Source organism: Pristiophorus japonicus, chromosome 6, assembly GCF_044704955.1.
Source record: "Pristiophorus japonicus isolate sPriJap1 chromosome 6, sPriJap1.hap1, whole genome shotgun sequence".
Classification (NCBI taxonomy): Eukaryota; Metazoa; Chordata; class Chondrichthyes; family Pristiophoridae; genus Pristiophorus; species Pristiophorus japonicus.
Genome location: NC_091982.1, coordinates 225,330,035 through 225,351,640, shown reverse-complemented (window position 1 = coordinate 225,351,640; position 21,606 = coordinate 225,330,035). Strand labels below are relative to the sequence as shown.

Here is a 21,606-nt window from a genome sequence, read left to right as displayed (position 1 = left end):
CCTACACTCTGTTTCTCTCCATAGAACCTGCTTGACCCGCTGAGATTTTCAGCATTTTCTGGTTTATTTCAGATTCCAGCATCTGCTGTATTTTGCTTTTGTACATTTACAATAGTGCCTTATCACATTTGTCAAACACCTCAAAACAGTTCACATGCAGTGAATTATGTAGCAGCCATTTTTTGCTTGCAGCATGATCCTACAAACAGTAATAAGATGAATGATCATTTAATCTGTTTTTTGATGGTGTTTGAGCGACAAATGATGGTTGAAATAACAGAATCCTGTGCTCCTCATTAAATAATGCCAAAGATTCTTTAATGTCCTGTTAATGAACAGAAGGGGCCTTAGATCCACAGGAGGATTAGCCTAGGTTTTTCTGGTGGGCCTCCTCTGTTATTTTGGCCAATTTTAAGTTGCTCTGCATCCCCCATCATTCCCTATCCGAGAAGCTGGTAAACAACTGGAACCAAACCGCTTCACTGCTGATCTAAGATCATTCGGAGGTGTGAAAGAGTGATGTCCGTTGGCTCACTCACTCGTTCATGCTTCTATAGACCCTGACTTTCCCTCCACTTTGTGCCTGCCCCGAATTCCATTTGGGATCAGAAATTCATTGGGTAATTCTAAAAGTGAACCTGCATCCTGTTATGGCTTGACATGCAGATGCATCAACACAGAATACTGCCTATGTACTGGATGTAAGCAATGATTTACTGTATAATATGTATAAAACCATGCAGTGTAGAATCTGCTGCATTAACTGCACTGGAATAAGTAAATGCCACACTTTCAATTTTGCCCTGGCTACAATAAAATCATGATGTGTGTCACCCATAGGCTTATAAAGGCTGTATGAAGTGTCACCAGTATGATACCTCTACAGTAATATGTACAGCTATGCTACTTACACAATTCTCTTTGTGATCATACATGGTAACTCATCCCTTTGATGCACTGTGTTTCAGTATTTGTTAAGCTGCTTGTATGTAGCAATGAGAGCGGAGGGGATCAGTATCATACAGGAAATATCTAATCGGACCCAGACACAATTGACACAGGTTCCCGAAGCAGGTGGAGGGAGCAGCAGTGATGAAGTTCCAGAAAAAAGGCCACGCTTGAGTTTTACTGCACAAAGCATGCAGAAACCAGTCACGCCAGCTGAGTATGGACTACATTTGTTTTACGATATACTTTTAAAAATTTGTTCACTGTCAACCGTCCCTTTTGAATCTTATCACCCCACAAATCATTTAACTTGCAAAAAAGTTGAACATCAGATTTGCCATCCGACCTTTCCCTGCTATGACTGACCAATGAGAGCTCGGAGTTGATTTGCTCTTTTTTCCTCCATTGCCCTACTTTCAAGAAAAGATCATAGCTGACATGTAAAACTTGTCATAAGGGAACTTTTATGGAGCGGACTGGGTTACTATGGTCGTGTGCTTACAACCCTCTGAGATCTCTGCACGCCTCCAGTCTGGCCTCTTGCCCATCACCGATTTTCTTCGCTTCACAATAGCTGGACGTGCCTTCAGCTGCCTAGGCCCTAAGCTCTGGAATTCCCTCCTGAATCCTTTCCTCCTTTAAGTCGCTCCTTAAAACCTACCTCTTTGACCAAGCTTTTGGTCACCTGTCCTAATATCTTCTTATGTGGTTCAGTATCAAATTTTGTTTGGTAATCGCTCCCGTGAAGCATCTTGAGATGCTTTACTACGTTAATAGTGCTACATAAATGCAAGTTGTTGTTCAGCCAGCCAGCATGTGGTGTCAAGCCCGTGTGGTGGCAGGTGTGCAATGGCCACCTCATGTTAAAAAAAATCCACGCACAGGCATCTTCCACCCTTCAATATGTAGTTCGTGGCCTGGAATATCAGGTCCTCATCGAAACACATGTGAACTCATCCTTTTTGGTGTGGAAGCAAGTCATCCTCGATGCGAGGGACCACCGAAGAAGATGATTGTAATTAGGATGAGACAGACGATGACTTCCTCCTGTGTTAGAAGTGTTCTATTGTCATGAACATTCAGTTTAAGAGCTGGCATATACCGTATTTACTTGAAGATAGTGATTCCCAATCCCCAATCCCAATTCCAGTCACAAAATCACTCCCAAAAATCCATAACGCACACATAAGACAAAGGTCAAAATTACAAAACTAAAAGCTACTCCGACTCAATATGCTGTAACACTATTAGAAATGCACTACTGTGATTGTGGGCTAGATAGATTATCCTGCCTGGTACTGTTACTACTGTTTATACAGTTGAACCTTTCAAGTCGACCACCTGCAGTACTGCCCCCCCCCCCACCCCAGAAGTGATCGCCTTAGAAAGGTTGCCGTCAAATTCTTGCTGAGTATAACAGCTTGCTCAAGCCGAAGCTTTTATCAACCAAATTAATCACCTTCATGATGGCTGAGATACATTTTCTCCCTGTTCTTTGTAATTTCACACAAAAAATTCCTACTAGCTTTTGCTGTGCTCCTTGAGTGCAAGCTCCCACTGCTTAGTTTAAATCTGAGGCAGCCAGGATAAATACGAGGAGAGGAGCATTTAAAGTTGGCAGTGGGAACTGAGACTGAAGTCAATAGGTAGCGTTTCTGTCTAATGGTAGAGCAATGGAACAAAGACTGCTCGGAATGTGCTCATACAGTGCTGCTGCTGGGTTGACTGAGCTTGGAGGGAGAGTTGGTGTTTTTCACCAAGGAGGAAAACTATCCGGGCAAAACTATGTTTAAGACTCCCGTACTCAGCTGACGGGTTTAGACAGGTTAGATGCAGGAAGAATGTTCCCAATGTTGGGGAAGTCCAGAACCAGGGATAAGGGGTAAGCCATTTAGGACCGAGATGAGGAGAAACTTCTTCACCCGGAGAGTGGTGAACCTGTGGAATTCTCTGCCACAGAAAGTTGTTGAGGCCAATTCACTAAATATATTCAAAAAGGAGTTAGATGTAGTCCTTACTACTCGGGGGATCAAAGGGTATGGCGAGAAAGCAGGAATGGGGTACTGAAGTTGCATGTTCAGCCATGAACTCATTGAATGGCGGTGCAGGCTCGAAGGGCCGAATGGCCTACTCCTGCACCTATTTTCTATGTTTCTATGGGCCCAAGTTTCCACACGATAAAAAACGGGCGCCCCTCCGAGCTGGGCGCCCGTTTTTCGCACATAAAACGGCGCCTAAAAAAAACCCCGCGATTCTGGAGCGTTCTGCAGCTCCTTGTCTGCCTGGCGCGGCACCCAGGGGGGCACTCGCGCCGATTTTGTAAGTGGGAGGGGGCGGGTACTTTTTAAATTAGTTTTTTTTCCTGCCGGCAACGCTGTGCGTTGGAGCGTTCGCGCATGCTCAGTGTGAAAAAAACATTGGTACTTGGCCATTTTTGTAGTTCTTTGTAGCTGTTTAATTTTTGAACATTTTTTTAATAAAAGCACATTGTCATCAGCACTTGCAGCCTTCTCACTGTCTCCTCCACCCCCCCCCCCCCCCCGCGGGAAGAACGGGCGCCTCCTCTCCCCTCTTTCTCTCCCCCCCCCCCCCCCCCCCCGCGGGAAAGAACAGGCGCCTCCTCCCCCCCCCCCCCCCCGTGGGAAGAACGGGCGCCTCAGGCTGACTGCAGCATTCTCTGTGCCTGAAGCACTTTCACACAGGTAGGAAGATGGTTTATTTAATCTTTTCTTTGCTTATAAATGTTTATTCAGGTTGGATTTATTTGTATAATATTTGTCGAAGTATAAATAAGGATTTATTGTAGAATTTAATGATTTCCCTTCCCTCCCCCCCCCCCCACCTCGTTCTGGACGCCTAATTTGTAACCTGCGCCTGATTTTTTTAACGTGTAGAACAGGTTTTTTCAGTTCTACAAAAATCTTCACTTGCTCCATTCTAACTTAGTTTGGAATATGTTTTCACTGTGGAAACTTTGAAATCAGGCGTCAGTGGCCGGACACGCCCCCTTTTGAAGAAAAAATTCTGTTCCAAGTAGAACTGTTCTACCTGACTAGAACTGCAGAAAAAAAAATGTGGAGAATTGCGATTTCTAAGATAGTCCGTTCTCCACCAGTTGCTCCTAAAAATCAGGCGCAAATCATGTGGAAACTTGGGCCCTACATTTCTATGTTTCTTCATGAATACAACTGCAGTGTATTTATTTTCTGAAAACTTAAAAAAGAAATTCATGCAAATCTGTTAATGCAGTGTTCATCTCTTGTAGATTTGGTCCAGTGGAAATGAAATTGAAGAGCAAGTTATGGTGGGCAATGTGCGAGAAACTGACATCATTGATCAGTTTGCTGGAGAAGGTTCAGTCGCACGAGAAGGCTATAACTGTGTTGGAGGGTATCGTAATTATATTCCGTTTGGCTGCTCTGTGTACAGCATTCTGTGACCAAGGAGTTCCAGATAGGTACAAAGTATATTTGATTTTATGTTTATACTTTCTCACTGTTTTTTTTCATTCTGTACTTTGGCTCTCTGGTTGTAACATTGTCAGGGATGGGGAATTGTGCAAAGAAAGACGCTCAGAGTTAAAAACTCTCCGACCATCAGTTTATATTACTGTAATTTGTAACAAGGTTTTACAAGTCTCTCTTTATAAATATATCTATGTGCTGAAATTGGAACCAGTGTTTAGTCACATGCAAGCATAAGTATAAATTAAAGAATAATTATGAAACCATTATTTGCTTATCATCATGATCCTTGTATACTTAGGACGCCTTTTGAGAAATTATAGTTTCAGTAAAAGATCATATAATCGAAGGCATAAGCAACTCTATGGGTAAGCAGTTTACATTCAGAGTGCTTCCCTGGGTGACTTCCACATGGTAAATGTGGAGTCAGAAACCACATTTAGATTGGTGTGGTGAATTTAATTGCCCTTCCCATTATTTGAGTTGAGTTGAAATTTGATTTGCCTTCACTAGATGAAACATTACAATCTTTTTCTGTTCAGCGCTGACAGAATCAAAACAAATGACGCCACCAGTGGGAAGACGCAATGTACCACAGGAATTCCATCAATGAAAATACAACTGATTTGGATAAATTTTGAGATATTTACTCAGGTCCTGGAATCTGGAAGAAAACAACTGACCATTGCTTCCAAAGATGAAGAAGTGGGACAGTTAGTTGATAGATTAATAAAAATAATTGATGCTGTAATCTACTTGCAAGGTAGGTGAAGCAGGTATCTAATGCTTGTAAAGTGGTGTGAAAAGTGTTGGTACAATAAGGAATACTTTTGTTTAGGGTGTTGCTTAGTGTAGTTGTAATGGTGCAGGACTAGCAACCCATAGGTCAATGGTTCAAATCCTGCCCTGACAAGTAGTGAAACTGAATTCAATAAATCTGGCAATTTGTGGTCTAGCAGTAGAAATATTTTTGTCAAAGCTGGATAATTGTAAAAACTCAACTGGTTCACCAACGACCTTTAGGGAGGGAGCGATAAGGGAGTAAAGGGTTATGGGGAGCGGGCAGGGTAGTGGAGATGAGTCCATGATCAGATCAGCCATGATCCTATTGAATGGCGGAGCAAGCTCGAGGGACTTGCTACAGTCTGGCCTACATGTGATTTTAATGCACAATACTTGGTTAGCTTTTAATGCCCCTGCATCACCTTCGCAGGCAATAAATGTGGAAGCATTGCCCACGTCTGGAGAACAAATTTTTAAAAATGGCAATTCTAATGGTAGCTTCTACTGACAAAATAATTCAAGATAATTGGGTGAAGTGCCCTTGATGGTTCATTTTGTAATTACACCCCTTGGTATGGAGCTATTTTTCAGGGATTAGTATCTGGCCTGCTCTGAACACTCCTATCTGAACTGGAAAATTGAGTGAGGGAAAGAGTAAATAAGCCTGTTTTCCCTCCCTTGATTGTGGTTGTTGGAAGTGCATGCGTGTTGACCATCTGGGAGTTGAAATCTTGCATAGCACTATTTTTAGAACATTGGTTCAAGTGTTTGTGACTAATTCATGTGTTCGGTATTTTAGCCATCATTCAATTAATTCACCTTCCTTGCACTCCCAAGAATTTGACTTGAACACGCTAACCAATGTGCTAAAAACAGAAATTTCAACCCCTGATGAGGCTAGGATAGGGTCTGTTATGATGGGATCTATGATTAAATAACTTGCAAAGCTCCCATTGCAACAAGTTGCCACTTGGATGAAGCAGAGAAGGGCAGCTACTGTCTGTGGAAGTGCACCCCAGCATGTGACCCTACTGATGTATTCAAATTACAAGAGTGAAGCTTGAATGATTTTAAAAATCTGAAACCAGTTTTTTAACAAAGAATTTGTGCATATATTTTATAAAAATAAATAATAGCCTGTATAACATTTCTGGACCCAGATAACATTTTTGGTGAGAAATGCGCAAAGCTCCAGTTTTTCAGTGCTGAGTTCTATGAAAGTTACAGGAAAGTATTGACAAAAGTAATATCTTTCCTGCAGTGTTTGCCAGGGAATAATTAGCAGTCGATTCAACAAGCTACACACACACATTTATAATCTGAATTTAATTTGATTGCTTCAAAGTGAATCTACTTGGATTTCTGTATACCTATGTTTTTATGTATGTAATTTAAAGATTTTATGTTTCGGCAGTTGTCCAAGGTCAGGTGAACAAAGATACGCTTCAGACACTTTGTGGTTTTCTGTCATTGCCATGGATTCATAAACACAGTACCGAAGGAGCTTTCAAATCTGTTGGCTTCAATTCTGATTTAGTATCCCTCAGTCAGCATTTGTCAAGCAGTTTCTGTAAGTATGATAATTGAAGCTAAGTGTACAAATTGTATATTTTTGTACATTGATGTAAAATATTTTAAGTAGTATTGAAAAAGGAATAAAACAAAGAGAGGGAAAATTACGCACACAGACACGGGCGCACGCACACGTGAGGAAGTAGAATGACCTATAAAGTGCTTAAATGGAAAACAGAAGTTGGTTAATTGGCTGAGATAATATTAACACGAGACAATGGGAAGTATAATGAGAGAAATTAAATATATTTGAGAGACTCAGAGAATATGTGTCTAGCTGAAGCAAGTGAGTGGTGGTCAAGGCAGGTAGACATGAGAATGGCAATGCAGAACAGGCTCCAGTAGCCTAGGAACCCAGGTGAAGAAAAAGCCAGGCCCATACCAAGTGTGTTTCCTCGGTGACACCCTGGTTCGTTCTTCTATCATCTCCACTTCAGTCTACCCTTTCCCTAGCACCTTCCCATGCAAATGCTGGAGATGTAAAACCTGCATTTGTATTTCCACCACAGCGGCAAAAAACAGATCAAACTGTATTAGTGGTGTAGGAATTGTTCCAGGTGTAAATGGTATATATCTCCAAAATATCTAGTACTTGTGTGACAAATGCACAATGTGCATTATGAACAATTTTTCATTTTGTGTAATTGTTTTGGTTTAACTCTGTTAATGTTAAGAACTAATAAACCAAATATTAGGACCAAGCCAGTCTGAAAGGTAATTGTTGGCTGATTGCCCTAATACTGTTTCAAGTTAACTACATTTTAATATTCTTTCTGACTCTGACTTTTGATCCTGTTATGGCCCACAGCACACCAGAGCCAGGCAAAATGTGTCTACCTGTTGTCTTTGCTACACGAAGAGGTGTGTCCTGATTGGAGAGCTGCAATACACAGATGGTCTTTGCAGAGTTCCAGTGATGTCACCCGTGCAGGTTCGGTGCAGGGATTCCCCATACTACTGCATTATCTGGGTGTTAAATCGCACTCCCTCATTGATGAGGTTCTCTTGTATGTACTTATTTTTTGAATTTAAAATGAACACAAAACCGATTTTAGTTTTTCCTGAGTGCTTGATAGCTAGTTATTGGTGAATAGTCATTAAGTCTGAGCTCCGACTGATTATTTCATTTTAGATGTAATCTCTTCTAAATTGCTTTCTATACATGCTATGCTTAATGTTCTAAAACACAGTTGGATAATCTTAACGGAACTATTGCATAATCAGTAATTTTATTCAAATAATTTTTGGTCTAAAATCTTTCATCAAACATCAAAGGATTATAGCAACGACTTTTGAGCCTATCTATTATTGAATGCGATCAGTGTGAGAGTTAGTGAACAGTCTTGGGGACATGGAGGGCAGGAGTACCAGTGTGCTAGAATTGTTGATGGGAATATTTGGGGTGGGAGGGGTGGTGGTAGACATGTGAGGCTGGCCAAGATAATTGTGGGGGAGCGCAGGGAGGGGACTGGGACAGGGAACCCCAGTGGCAAGAGTGGACCTCAGAAAATTGAGGGGGCGGGCTAGACGTGGTTACAGTTGATTGACAAAATCGATTTTTCACAGCTCTGAAGGATGCGGGACGATATTGCACTGAATATTCAGGAATGGGTTTTCATTTATATGTCAACCTATTTACTACTATAGACATCAGAGAAGGGCCAGTGACTTACTAGAATATTATGGCATTACAGTGGCTGTTTGTTGGCAAAATAACATATTTTTAATGCATCTTACAAATGACTTGCAAATAGTCCATAACATTATGTCCATTTGGATAGTGGGAAATCACTGTGCTGCACCCTGTTGGCTTCTGTGCGGAACTGTGTGCTGACTCAGATAACTGGTACTGTTTTGGGATCTAACGTTGCCTGACTTTTAACTTTGCGCCTCTGACACTGATCATAGAATAGTACAGCATAGAAGGAAGCCATTTGACGCATTGAGTCTGCGGTGGCTCTATCGAAGAGCAATCCAGTTAGTTCCACTGCCCCACTCTTTCCCCATATCCCAGCAATTTTTTCTCCTTCAGGTACTTATCCAATTCCCTTTTGAAGGCTACTATTGAACCTGTATCCATCGCCCTATCAGGCAGTGCATTCCAACCATTTGTTGCGTAAAAATGTTTTCCTCATGACACATCTCGTTATCGACCCTTCATCCTTCACCCTGATCTATTTCTTGTTTTCGATCCTTTATACTGCTTTTGGCCACTCTTTCAGCCACCTGCTGTCGAGGACTCAATTTCTAAATCTCTCCAAGTACCCTCTTTTTCTGATCTCAAAATCCTTCTGAAAATGATTTTCTCTACCTGCTCTTTTGGATCCCTTCCTGGAATTATATTTCAATGTTCTTCGCTCCTTCTTGGTGTCCATTATGTTTTCTTCTTCACGTAGTAAAATGTTCAGAGACATCTTTCTGATATGAGAGATGCTATATAAATGTAAGTTCTTGTTGCCTTTGTGCCATCATTGGGCATTTGTTGGTGGATAACATTCAGCACACCTGCAATGCATCATTCATCTCATAATCACGATCATCTCATAACTTCTTTTTAAATCCTTTTAGAAACATGCTCCAAGATGATTCCAATTTGGTACATGAGGAATTAGCCAATAATGTTGGAAAATTAGCCTGCGTGCTTTCAGGCAAATCTGAATTGTTGCCCCCCAAGAGCGACTCCATACTTATAAACGAAGATTGTGAACTCCTCTGTAGTAGTATCGCTTTAAGAAGTGAATGTGCTGGAGCAGCAGTTGGGCCTTCTATTTTTATTCCATTCCTTGTGCTAATTGGAAAGACGATGCCTGCTTCAGTAAAAATTGGTGAGTGTTACATCAGTTTAGAGTGAGCTGCTTACTAGAAGGGAGCAAGGTCTGCACACTAAGCACAATTTTACGCTCCAGCAAATGTGATATTAAGTTCCAGTAATCACTGATTTTTATTTAATATTTATTTTATCGATGCTGCTGTGATCACTGAACCTCTGACTTTATTTCCTTTGTTGCTCAAACTGCAAAAACACCATTCTCTTCCTCCGTGCGTGCTCTTCCTCGTCCCTGTATCCTCACCATGTTGAAATCAAGACTTATTGCAGTATCTTCTACTCTAATTCATTTTTACTAGGCCCTCAAAATTGTAGAACCTCCTACCTTCCTTAGTCTTCAGTTCCTCTGACTATTTATTAGATTTTAATACCCAAGCATGCCATCACATGTTGGCCTCAGTTTCTCCATCTGTTTATATGCAAAAAAGGTGTCTAGTGCTCCAGACATTGTATACTTCAAAGTGTCACACTTTGTTAAAGATGCAAAAAGATCAAAGTTAGTCATTTTATACTGGGTTCTTCAGACCTGGAGCCAAAAATTTGTAAGCAGTTACAATTGCAGCTCTGTTTGATCCCAGGATTTGCTGATTTAGACCATCTCCCCACAGGAAAGATGAGTTGTAGCCTTAGATGTCATGTTTTGGGACTTTTTTTGCCATTTTTCAAAGGGTTCAGTGAAAAAGAGTGACTTATAATGTTGGCTTTTTAAAAGCATAGTGTATTCAGACAAATTAAAAAATAAAGGCTGAGATGATAGGTAGTTAAGGTGGAAATGAGCGAGCTTTGATGTTTCCTCACAGACTAAATAATCATTTTGGTATCTCGTATCAGCACCTGAAAAACATCTCATACCGTTGTATTATAAAGCCTTTGATCTATTTTTTGGCTGTGAATGGAGAGATGGAGGCCAAGACTCGGGCTGACAGAAGGTTTTTGAAACAGGATGTCAAATTTTTAAGAGAGAAATCTGCGAGAACTCGCAGAGATTGTGAGGTCAGAAAAGCTGGAGGAATTGTTAAAAATCATGATTACATAAGAACATAAGAAATAGGAACAGGAGTCGGCCATACGGCCCCTCGAGCCTGCTCCTCCATTCAACAAGATCATGGCTGATCTGATCATGGACTCAGCTCCACTTCCCTGCCCGCTCCCCATAACCCCTTATCCTCTTATCGTTTAAGAAACTGTCTATTTCTGTCTTAGATTTATTCAATGTCCCAGCTCCCACAGCTCTCTGAGGCAGCAAATTCCACAGATTTACAACCCTCTGAGAGAAGAAATTTTTCTTTATCTCAGTTTTAAATGGGTGGCCGCTTATCCCAAGATCGTGCCCTCTAGTTCTAGGCTCCCCCATCAATGGAAACATCCTCTCTGCATCCGCCTTGTCAAGCCCCCTCGTAATCTGATACGTTTCGATAAGATCATCTCCCATTCTTCTGAATTCCAATGAGTAGAGGCCCAACCTTCCTCATAAGTCAATCCCCTCATCCCCGGAATCAACCTAGTAAACCTTCTCTGAACTGCCTTCAAAGCAAGTGTATCCTTTTGTAAATATGGAAACCAAAACTGCACACAGTATTCCAGGTGTGACCTCACCAAAACCTTGTATAACTGTAGCAAGACTTCCCTGCTTTTATACTCCGTCCCCTTTGCAATAAAGGCCAAGATTCCATTGGCCTTCCTGATCACTTGCTGTACCTGCATTCTATCCTTTTGTGTTTCATGAACAAGTACCCCTAGGTCCCGCTGTAGTGCAGCATTTTGCAATCTTTCTCCATTTAAATAATAACTTGCTCTTTGATTTTTTTGCTGCCGAAGTGCATGACCTCACACTTACCAACATTATACTCCATCTGCCAAATTTTTGCCCACTCACTTAGCCTGTCTATGTCCTTTTGCTGATTTTTTTTGTGTCCTCTTCCCACATTGCTTTTCTTCCCATCTTTGTATCGTCAGCAAACTTAGCTATGTTACACTCAGTCCCTTCTTCCAAATCGTTAATATAGATTGATATATATGAATATATGTTAATATAGATTAATTCCAGACAACCCACTGATTTAGGAAAGTGTCCTTCTTTATTTTTGAATTATTACAGGTTATTACAAGTTGTACCAGTAAAATTGTATCTAATTGTAACTGTTGCTCTGTATGTTCGCTCACTGAAATAAAACAACTGAACAATTCGTATCAAGTCTAGTTTTACAAGTGTGTGCTTTTGTGTAAGTAGTGTGAGTCAACTCCTGTAAAAGTAAGACACTCAGAACCCTTATGGGAGCAACTGATGCCACGGAACCCTGGAAGGTATCTTCAGCATTTGTAACACAGGGACAGACTTGATTGGCAGCTACATAGTCTCTTTCAACACCTGCCATGTTTGTGTCTTGTTTGCATTTCTTAAATTGTTTAATTCTCTACAAGTGCTGACTCCTCTTTGATGCTGCTAATTTGACTTTCTGTAAAATGAGATTAATGTTTAAGATAAAAATAACAAAGCTTCTCATAGTTTCCCTCTGCATTTTTAATAGGATGTTCACAAATAAAAGTAAAAATCATAAACTTGTGTTAAGACTTAAATAGATATGAGGCTATGCCTTGTCTCAGGACAGTAAAAAGGGTTGAAATAAAGTTGTGTTTTTGTTATTTTTTCCACAGCTTTCATTCGCAACATTCCCTATCTGTGTAAACATGTGAATTTGGGGCAAACTGATTCAGATACAAAAAACATCTACAATGCAATACTGAACCTCATGGAAGATCCAGATAAAGCTGTCAGAATTGCATTTGGTGAAAAAATACATCATTTGTTAGAGTCCCAAGAAGTTGAAGATCAGAGTTTACTTAAAGAGGTGAACAAAGTCAGATTCCTAAAGAAAAACATTGTGCAGTTATTTGCTATTTTGAAACAATAGTTTGAAATATATACTGATTATGATTCATTGTGTTTTCTATTAACCATTAGCAAGTTCTAGCTGGTTAGTATTTACCAGAAGTATTATAGCTTATGGATGTACATCTCCATTCTAACAGAACAATGAATTGCTTCACTATGTTCATTTGCAACATTAGTGGAGTGTTTAACCACACCCGAGTAGAGTCACTGGCTATTTATATGCCTGTGATGCCATTTAATATAAAATCATGATGTAATAAAATAATCCTTTGTATTGATTTTTTAAAATTTCATTTTAGCTGCTTGTATCTAAGCTGAAGGAGGCATATTCAAATGCTAAAATTTCAAGAAACAACGAGCTAAAAGATACACTAATACTTACAACCAGAGAAATTGGAAGGTAAGTAATTAAATCCCCGAACTTGCATGTAAAGTTTTACTTATCTGCAGAAATGTGCTGCTGTAATTTTGGCAGAAGAATTAAAGCTACATATATTGAAACCAGAACTATAGTGTACACAAGATAAAAGTTCACGGGGTTGGGGTTAATATATTAGCATGGATAGAGGATTGGCTAACTAACAGAGAGTCAGGATAAATGGTTCATTCTCTGGTTGGCAACCAGTAACTAGTGGGGTGCCGCAGGGATCAGTGCTGGGACCCCAACTATTTACAATCTATATTAACGACTTGGAAGAAGGGACTGAGTGTAACATAGCCAAGTTTGCTGACGATACAAAAATAGGAGGAAAAGCAATGTGTGAGGAGGACACAAAAAATCTGCAAAAGGACATAGTCAGGCTAAGTGAGTGGGCAAAAATTTGGCAGATGGAGTATAATATTGGAAAGTGTGAGGTCATGCACTTTGGCAGAAAAAAATCAAAGAGCAAGTTATTATTTAAATGGAGGAAGATTGCAAAGTGCCGCAGTACAGCGGGACCTGGGGGTACTTGTGCATGAAACGCAAAAGGATAGTAGCAGGTACAGCAACTGATCAGGAAGGCCAATGTTATCTTGGCCTTTATTGCAAAGAGGATGGAGTATAAAAGCAGGGAAGTCTTAGTACAGCTATATAAGGTATTGGTGAGGCCACACCTGGAATACTGCGTGCAGTTTTGGTTTCCATATTTACGAAAGGATATACTTGCTTTGGAGGCGAAGGTTCACTTGGTTGATTCCGGGGAAGAGGGGTTGACTTGTGAGGAAAGGTTGAGTAGGTTGGGCCACTACTCATTGGAATTCAGAAGAATGAGAGGTGATCTTATCGAAACGTATAAGATTATGAGGGGGGCTTGACAAGGTGGATGCAGAGAGGATGTTTCCACTGATAGGGGAGACTAGTACTAGAGGGTACGATCTTAGAATAAGGGGCTGCCCATTTAAAACAGACGAGAAGAAATTTCTTCTCTGAGGGTTGTAAATCTGTGGAACTCACTGCCTCAGAGAGCTGTGGAAGCTGGGACATTGAATAAATTTAAGACAGAAATAGACAGTTGCTTAAACGATAAGGGGTTATGAGGAGCGGGCAGGGAAGTGGAGCTGAGTCCATGATCAGATCAGCCATGATATTAAATGGCGGAGTAGGCTTGAGGCGCCGTATGGCCTACTCCTGTTCTTATTTCTTATGTTCTTACATGTATTCCCCTCCTCCTATTTCAAGTTGTTTTCTTCTCGTTGTTGTGTCTTCCCTGGCACCAATGAGGGTAGGGCAGCAGGTTGCTCCCAATATTGACCCAGGGTGGTTTCCCACTCTTGTGGTGTCCCACTCTCTGAGGAACTACTTGGCTTCTGCTCTACGTGTCTCGCTACCAGTCCGACCAAACTCAGCAACTTGGTGTGTGAAGGATTGCGGGCTCAAACATGATTCTACAATGCTGTGGCACAATGTTACTGGACTACAAACGTGTTGTACTAGTGGTTTGCTTTCAAGCAGATGACAGAAGCCCCAGCGAGCCACAGTGTTGCCTCGCAGACGGAGAATCCAGCTCTTAAAGTTCCAGTCAGAGACAAGCTAATAGTGTTAGCTGGGTTCTGTCTGCCTGGAACTTAGTTACCAGTCACTGACCAGCAGCTAGAGTGTAAATCCATCCTTGTTTGTGAAGATGCTTTTTACTCCAGTTATATGCACAGACCTTCTGCAATATTTAAAGCATTTACATATATCACAATATATCTACTTTCTTTCCTTTTTAATGTTGTAAACTAGAGCTGCCAGAGGAGACCTGGTCCCATTTGCCCTTTTACACCTGTGTCACTGTTTACTGTCCAAGTTCACATTTGTTGCTGGTGCTGCTTACACAGAGATCAGAGCACTTGCAGCAGCCAAAGGTATGAAGCTGCAAGCCTTCTTCAGTCAGTACAAGAAGCCAATATGCCAGGTGAGACTGCGGAACTGCTCTTGAGAATTGAGAGGTTTTAATCCTTGAGTTATTTTTCTTCAGCAGCTCTACAGCTATAACGATTTGAGACTGAATGCAGTGGATACAGCTAACGTCATATACATAGAAACATAGAAAATAGGTGCAAGAATAGGCCATTCGGCCCTTCGATCCTGCACCACCATTCAATAAGATCATGGCTGATCATGCAACTTCAGTGCCCCATTCCTGCTTTCTCTCCATACCCCTTGATCCCTTTAGCCGTAAGGGCCACATCTAACTCCCTTTTGAATATATCTAACAAACTGGCCTCAACAACTTTCTGTGGTAGAGAATTCCACAGGTTCACAATTCTCTAAGTGAAGAAGTTTCTCCTCATCTCGGTCCTAAATGGCTTACCCCTTATCCTTAGACTGTGACCCCTGGTTCTGGATTTCCCCAACATCGGGAACATTCTTCCTGCATCTAACCTGTCAAATCCCGTCAGAATTTTATATGTTTCTGAGATCCCCTCTCATTCTTCTAAATTCCAGTGAATATAAGCCTAGTCGATCCAGTCTTTCTTCATATGTCAGTCCTGCCATCCCAGGAATAAGTCTGGTGAACCTTCGCTGCACTCCCTCAATAGCAAGAATGTCCTTCCTCAGATTAGGAGACCAAAACTGCACACAATATTCAAGGTGTGGTCTTACCAAGGACCTGTGTAACTGCAGTAAGACCTCCCTGCTGCTATACTCAAATCCCCTCGCTATGAAGGCCAGCATGCCACTTGCTTTCTTTACGGCCTGCTGTACCTGCATGCCTACCTTCAATGACTGATGTACCATGACACTCAGGTCTCATTGCAACTCCCCTTTTACTAATCTGTCACCATTCAGATATTCTGTCTTCCTGTTTTTGTCACCAAACTGGATAATCTCACACTTATCCACATTATACTGCATCTGCCATGCATTTGCCCATTCACCTAACCTGTCCCAAGTCCCCCTGCAGCCTCCTAGCATCTTCCTTGCAGCTCTCACTGTTACCCAGCTTAGTATCATCCATGTTGACTGTGTGGTATTTACTTTGTTTCCTATATTACATTGTATCTATTAGCCATTCCTTGACAGGAACCCCACTGTAAACCAGTCATTTTCAAAGTTTGATGTGTGGGGGATCGCTGCAATTATTAAGCCACTCCTTGGGACACATCCCTGACCTTAATTGTGAAAGATAATGCCAGTTAACCAAGGGAAATAAGTGCTCTTGTTGCAGAGAATTTTATTAGGAACAGCAACAGAAATAATGTGTTTGTAAGTGAACAAATACAGAAAAATCCAGATAGTAATGATAGTTGGACAGAAATGAGGGTCCCCAGTTTAAAAACTATGCTTTAAACAAGCTTTCAAGAGGTTTTGAGTAAAGATGCCTTACTGCAATTATATAGGGCACTGGTGAGACTGCACCTGGAGTATTGTGTACAGTTTTGGTCTCCTTACCTAAGGAAGGATATACTTGCCATAAAGGGAGTGCAACGAAGGTTCACCAGACTGAATCCTGGGATGGGGGATTGTCCTCTGAAGAGAGATTGAGCAGACTAGGCCTATATTCTCTTAGAGTTTAGAAGAATGAGAGGTGATCTCATTGAAATATACAAAATTCTTACAGGGCTTGACAGGGTAGATTCAGGGAGGATGTTTACCCTAGCTGGAGCATCGAAAACCAGGGGTCACAGTCTCAGAATAAGGGGTCGGCTATTTAGGACTGAGATGAGAAGTTTCTTCACTCCGAGAGTGGTGAATCTTTGGAATTATCCCAGAGGGCTGAGGAGGCTCAGTCTTTGAGTATTCAAGACAGAGATCGATAGATGTTTGGATATTAAGGGAAGCAAGGGATTACAGGGATAGTGCAGGAAAATGGAGTTGAGGTAGAAGATCAGCCTTGATCTTGTTGAATGGCAGAACAGGCTCGAGGGGCCGAATGGCCTACTCCTGTTCCTATTTCTTATGTTCTTATAAGACACGCTCACTGGAGTGTCTCATGCCCGTTCTCCCAAACACAGGGTTGAGAGAGGTGGAACTAAATGGATAAAGGAATCATCCCAAATTAGTTCAAAAAGCAAATTAAAAAAAAACAATAATTAAGATTTTGTTTTCTGTTTCTAAGTAAGTAGCCATGATTCCTTTATCAGCATTTAATTGTCAAGAATACCCACCATATACACTAGAAACTTGATGATTTATCTGAGGAGGTAGGTTGTGACAATTTTAAATTGTAAAACTTCCAGTAACAGGCTCACAGAATGTTGCAAGCAAATACCCATATCTTTTAGTTAGGGCTTTCGAACACAACATTTAATTGTAGGGTACTGCAGTTTTAATAATGAAAATTATTTAAACAATCTTTACTACGATATTCTTTTCCGTGCTTATTAGCACGAGGCAAGCCATTTCTTCCACTGCTTTTACATCCCCTTTTTATGTAGCCAGTTAATTTAGTCTGACTAGGGAGACTGGTTAGATGCAATGGGGGTGTGTGTGGTGGTGGGGTGGTCACCACTCCACTCCACTCCACTCGAATACTGGGCTCGCTGGCACTATTTGGAGTGGGCTCTCAAACCCATAATCTTCTGACTCCGAGGCAAGAATGCTATCACTGAGCTCACTCCCAGTTTTTATTCTAGAGAAAAGATCTTTTTGCAAAACATAAAAATAAAGATATTACCTGTTGACTGTGATATTTCTCATTGGCAAAAGTTAAAAACAAATCTCTCCCTGTAACTGTCTCTCTAATTCAATATTATCTTCCCCTGTCTTCTTTATTGTTTCCATTTGTTTAGTTCGCCCTCTTTTAACCGACCTCAATGGCTCTCGCAGTTTATCTTGTCTTTTTGTCTGACTCTCACACTCTGTGCCTATTGCTCTTGTTCTCCACTTCTATCTGTGTATTTGTTTATCCCTTTTTCCCCCTTAGTGGATGTATTTTCCAAAACATTTTTAAAAACAGTTAATTTCGGCATCTGTTTTCACTAAGGAAGACACACATAACCTTCCGGAAATACTAGAGGTCCGAGGGTCTAGCGAAAAGGAGGAACTGAAGGAAATCCTTATTAGTCAGGAAATTGTGTTAGGGAAATTGATGGGATTGAAGGCCGATAAATCCCCAAGGCCTGATAGTCTGCATCCCAGAGTACTTAAGGAAGTGGCCCCAGAAATAGTGGATGCATTGATGATCATTTTCCAACATTCTATTGACTCTGGATCAGTTCCTATGGACTGGAGAGTAGCTAATGTAACAGCACTTTTTAAAAAAGGAAGGAGAGAGAAAACGGGGAATTATAGACTGGTTAGCCTGACATCGGTGGTGGGGAAAATGTTGGAATCAATTATTAAGGATGAAATAGCAGTGACAGGATCGGTCCAAGTCAGCATGGACTTATGAAAGAGAAATCATGCTTGACAAATCTTCTGGAATTTTTTGAGGATGTAACTAGTAGAGTGGACAAGGGAGAACCAGTGGATGTGGTGTATTTGGACTCTCAAGAGATTAGTGTGCAAAATTAAAGCACATGGTATTGGGGGTAATGTATTGACGAGGATCGAGAACTGGTTGGCAGACAGGAAGTAGAAAGTCGGAATAAACGGGTCCTTTTCAGAATGGCAGGCAGTGACCAGTGGGGTGCCGCAGGGTTCAGTGCTGGGACCCCAGCTATTTACGATATACATCAATGATTTAGATGAAGGAATTGAATGTAATATCTCCAAGTTTGCAGATGACACTACGCTGGGTGGTGGTGTGAGCTGTGAGGAGGATGCTAAGAGACTGCAGGGTGACTTGGACAGGTTGGGTGAGTGAGCAAATGCATGGCAGATGCAGTATAATGTGGATAAATGTGAGGTTGTCCACTTTGGTGGCAAAAACAGGAAGACAGAATATTATCTGAATGGTGACAGATTAGGAAAAGGGGGAGGTTTAACGAGACCTGGGTGTCATGGTACATCAGTCATTGAAAGTTGGCATGCAGGTACAGCAGGCAGTGAAGAAGGTAAATGGCATGTTGGCCTTCATAGCTAGAGGATTTGAGTATAGGAGCAGGGAGGTCTTGCTGCAGAGGCCTCACCTGGAATATTGTGTTCAGTTTTGATCTAATCTGAGGAAGGACATTCTTGCTATTGAGGGAGTGCAGCGAAGGTTCACCAGACTGATTTCCAGGATGGCAGGACTGACATATGAGGAGAGACTGGATCAACTGGGCTTGAATCCACTGGAGTTTAGAAGAATGAGAGGAGATCTCATGGAAACATATAAAATTCTGACGGGATTGGACAGGTTAGAGGCAGGAAGAATGTTCCCGTTGCTGGGGAGTTCCAGAACCAGTCTAAGAATAAGGGGTAAGCCATTTAGGACCGAGATGAAGAGAAACTTCTTCACTCAGAGTTGTTAACCTGTGGAATTCTCTACTGCACAAAGTTGTTGATGCCAGTTTGTTAGATATATTCAAGAGGGAGTTAGATATGGCCCTTGCGGCCAAAGGGATCAAGGGGTATGGAGAGAAAGCAGGAAAGGGGTACCGAGATTGAATGATCAGCCATGATCTTATTGAATGGCGGTGCAGGCTCGAATGGCCTGCTCCTGCACCTAATTTCTATGTTTCTTTGCATCCAAATAGCAGACATTGGATTTTGTATAACGAAAAAAAGCAGCAGAAAATAGTTTTAAAAGATACGAATGACAGCATTGCGCTGATTTGCGGGAACAGGTCATTGAGTAACTGCTGAGAAAAAAGATTTTTCAGAAATTACTGAAAATAAGAGTAGATTTCCCATGGCGTTGCATACTAATTGTAATATATAATTGTAATTGTCATATATAGTGTGCTTCTTGCTTACCACAGGTAGCTAAATAAACGTGCGTCTTGTATGTATGGTCGTTACATAAATAAATACTGCACGTAAAGTACTGTAATTACATAAATAAATGTATCTGACTCACAGTTGCATAATTATGTGTGTGTTTCCTCTGCTTCTGGCATTTGTTATAGAATAGATGAACATAGAAATACATCAAAGTTACACCACAGTACAACATGGCTTTTACCCTCCACACAAGAAAATAGCTGCAATCACATTTGCCCACTCTGTTTCCATATCCCTTTTCCCTTCATCCACCACCCAATCTAATCTTGAATGTTGACATAGTTTCTGCTTCAACCACTAATCCTGGAAATGAATTCCACAGCTTCTCTTTGTAAATACGTATCTTCTCTCCTCTGCTCGAAATCTCTTCCATTTAATCTTGTATTTATGGCCCCCTCACCTGCTGGAAACGGTCTGATTCTATCGACACTATCCTATCCTTTCATAATTTTAAACACTTCTGTCATAGCGCCTGCAATCTGTGTTCTAAAAAAGATCCAAATTGTCAAGTGTTTCTTCGTATTTGTGTTCTTCATACCAGGCAGCATCCTTGTGAATTTTGTTGTACTCTCAAAAGCCTCAGAATCCTTCCAATAGTGTGTGGCCTCTAACATGAGAAATTATAACAGGCAGTACATTTAAATAATTACATGTAATATCTAAAAATTAGAAATCGATGTAATCATATAAATATATGTAGTTATTCAATTATGTTTTAGGGTTTTAATGCTAGGTATATTCAGCATCAACAGGCACCTCTGTAAGCAGATCTTGTATACCCTAATAACTACAGTATGACTTCCCAATATTTAGGTAAATGTGGTGAGACCCAGGTGTCAAACTTGGAACATTTGCCACTGTGGACTGGCTTACTGGAATATATCACGTGCCACCACGCGATGATCTCGATTTCAGAAAACACAAGAATATACTCTCTCAAATTGTGGTTCAGGTTATACACCAACAAACAAATGTATTTACTAATAAGTAGCTAAATGAACAGTACTCCGTACAAACAATATATTTTAAGTATTAATAAACTTTTTACTTTTTAATTGAAATGTCAAAACAATAAAGATCCTTTTCTTGCATTAACATGCAACATTAAAAAATTGGAACATGGTAGCTCACTTCTTACATTTTGAAATGCTAGCATGAAGCCTCTGATTAGTTTCAAACTTCTGATGACCTCGAACTGACTGACACTCTGATTGTAATCCAGCCAAGATATACCCTGAATTCCTCTGAAAAAATCTGCACCAAAGAACATTAAATCCTGAACTCGGAACTGCCAATCAAAACCGAAACTTTCCAAGGATCCTCCGAATATAAATGCTCATTGACAATGATGGCATAAATCACTTGGGGTGTTTGTCCCAACTACTTTGAATGATGTGTGATTGCAGGATACCAACATTTTGTCGAGCCAGTTATTAGGGATATGACTGAGCAGAATAACAGTAATGTCTGCACTCAACAGCCATTATCATATTAACCTCCTACTGTTCAACAGCAAACTACATGCACATACTAATGCATACACATATGTATCCCTTGTATCTTGCAAAAACAGCAGTACCCAAGTTTAACTCTCGAGTGCTGTGACCAGCAAGAAAGAATTTATTTAAAAAAAAATTATAGACAAAAATGCTTCACGTTTGTTGCGCATGTCTAACTATATAATTTTAAATTCCAAAAAGTTATATATAAATATATTGTGAATATATTTGATTATTCATGTTTTGACTTGTATAAATAATTACATATAGAATTGCAAACATCTAAATATTTGAAAGTTGTAATTTGATTTAAATATGTAACTATATTGTGAATATAAATATAT

The 21,606-nt window shown here is 40.6% G+C and overlaps 1 protein-coding gene across 2 annotated transcripts in view; it reads left to right on the top strand.

Annotated features, from left to right (window-relative positions):
• The window catches only part of atr (ATR serine/threonine kinase), a 92,092-nt gene that overhangs the window by 10,313 nt on the left and 60,173 nt on the right, over positions 1–21,606 (top strand). Inside the window, exons 5-13 of one of the 2 annotated variants that reach the window (XM_070883656.1) lie at positions 969–1,165; positions 4,214–4,405; positions 4,955–5,175; positions 6,610–6,765; positions 7,576–7,774; positions 9,336–9,592; positions 12,250–12,443; positions 12,787–12,887; positions 14,694–14,865. In XM_070883656.1, the coding sequence (XP_070739757.1) occupies positions 969–1,165; positions 4,214–4,405; positions 4,955–5,175; positions 6,610–6,765; positions 7,576–7,774; positions 9,336–9,592; positions 12,250–12,443; positions 12,787–12,887; positions 14,694–14,865 (1,689 nt within the window). The remainder of the gene's footprint in view (positions 1–968; positions 1,166–4,213; positions 4,406–4,954; positions 5,176–6,609; positions 6,766–7,575; positions 7,775–9,335; positions 9,593–12,249; positions 12,444–12,786; positions 12,888–14,693; positions 14,866–21,606) is intronic. The other variant, XM_070883657.1, reaches the window with a different exon arrangement.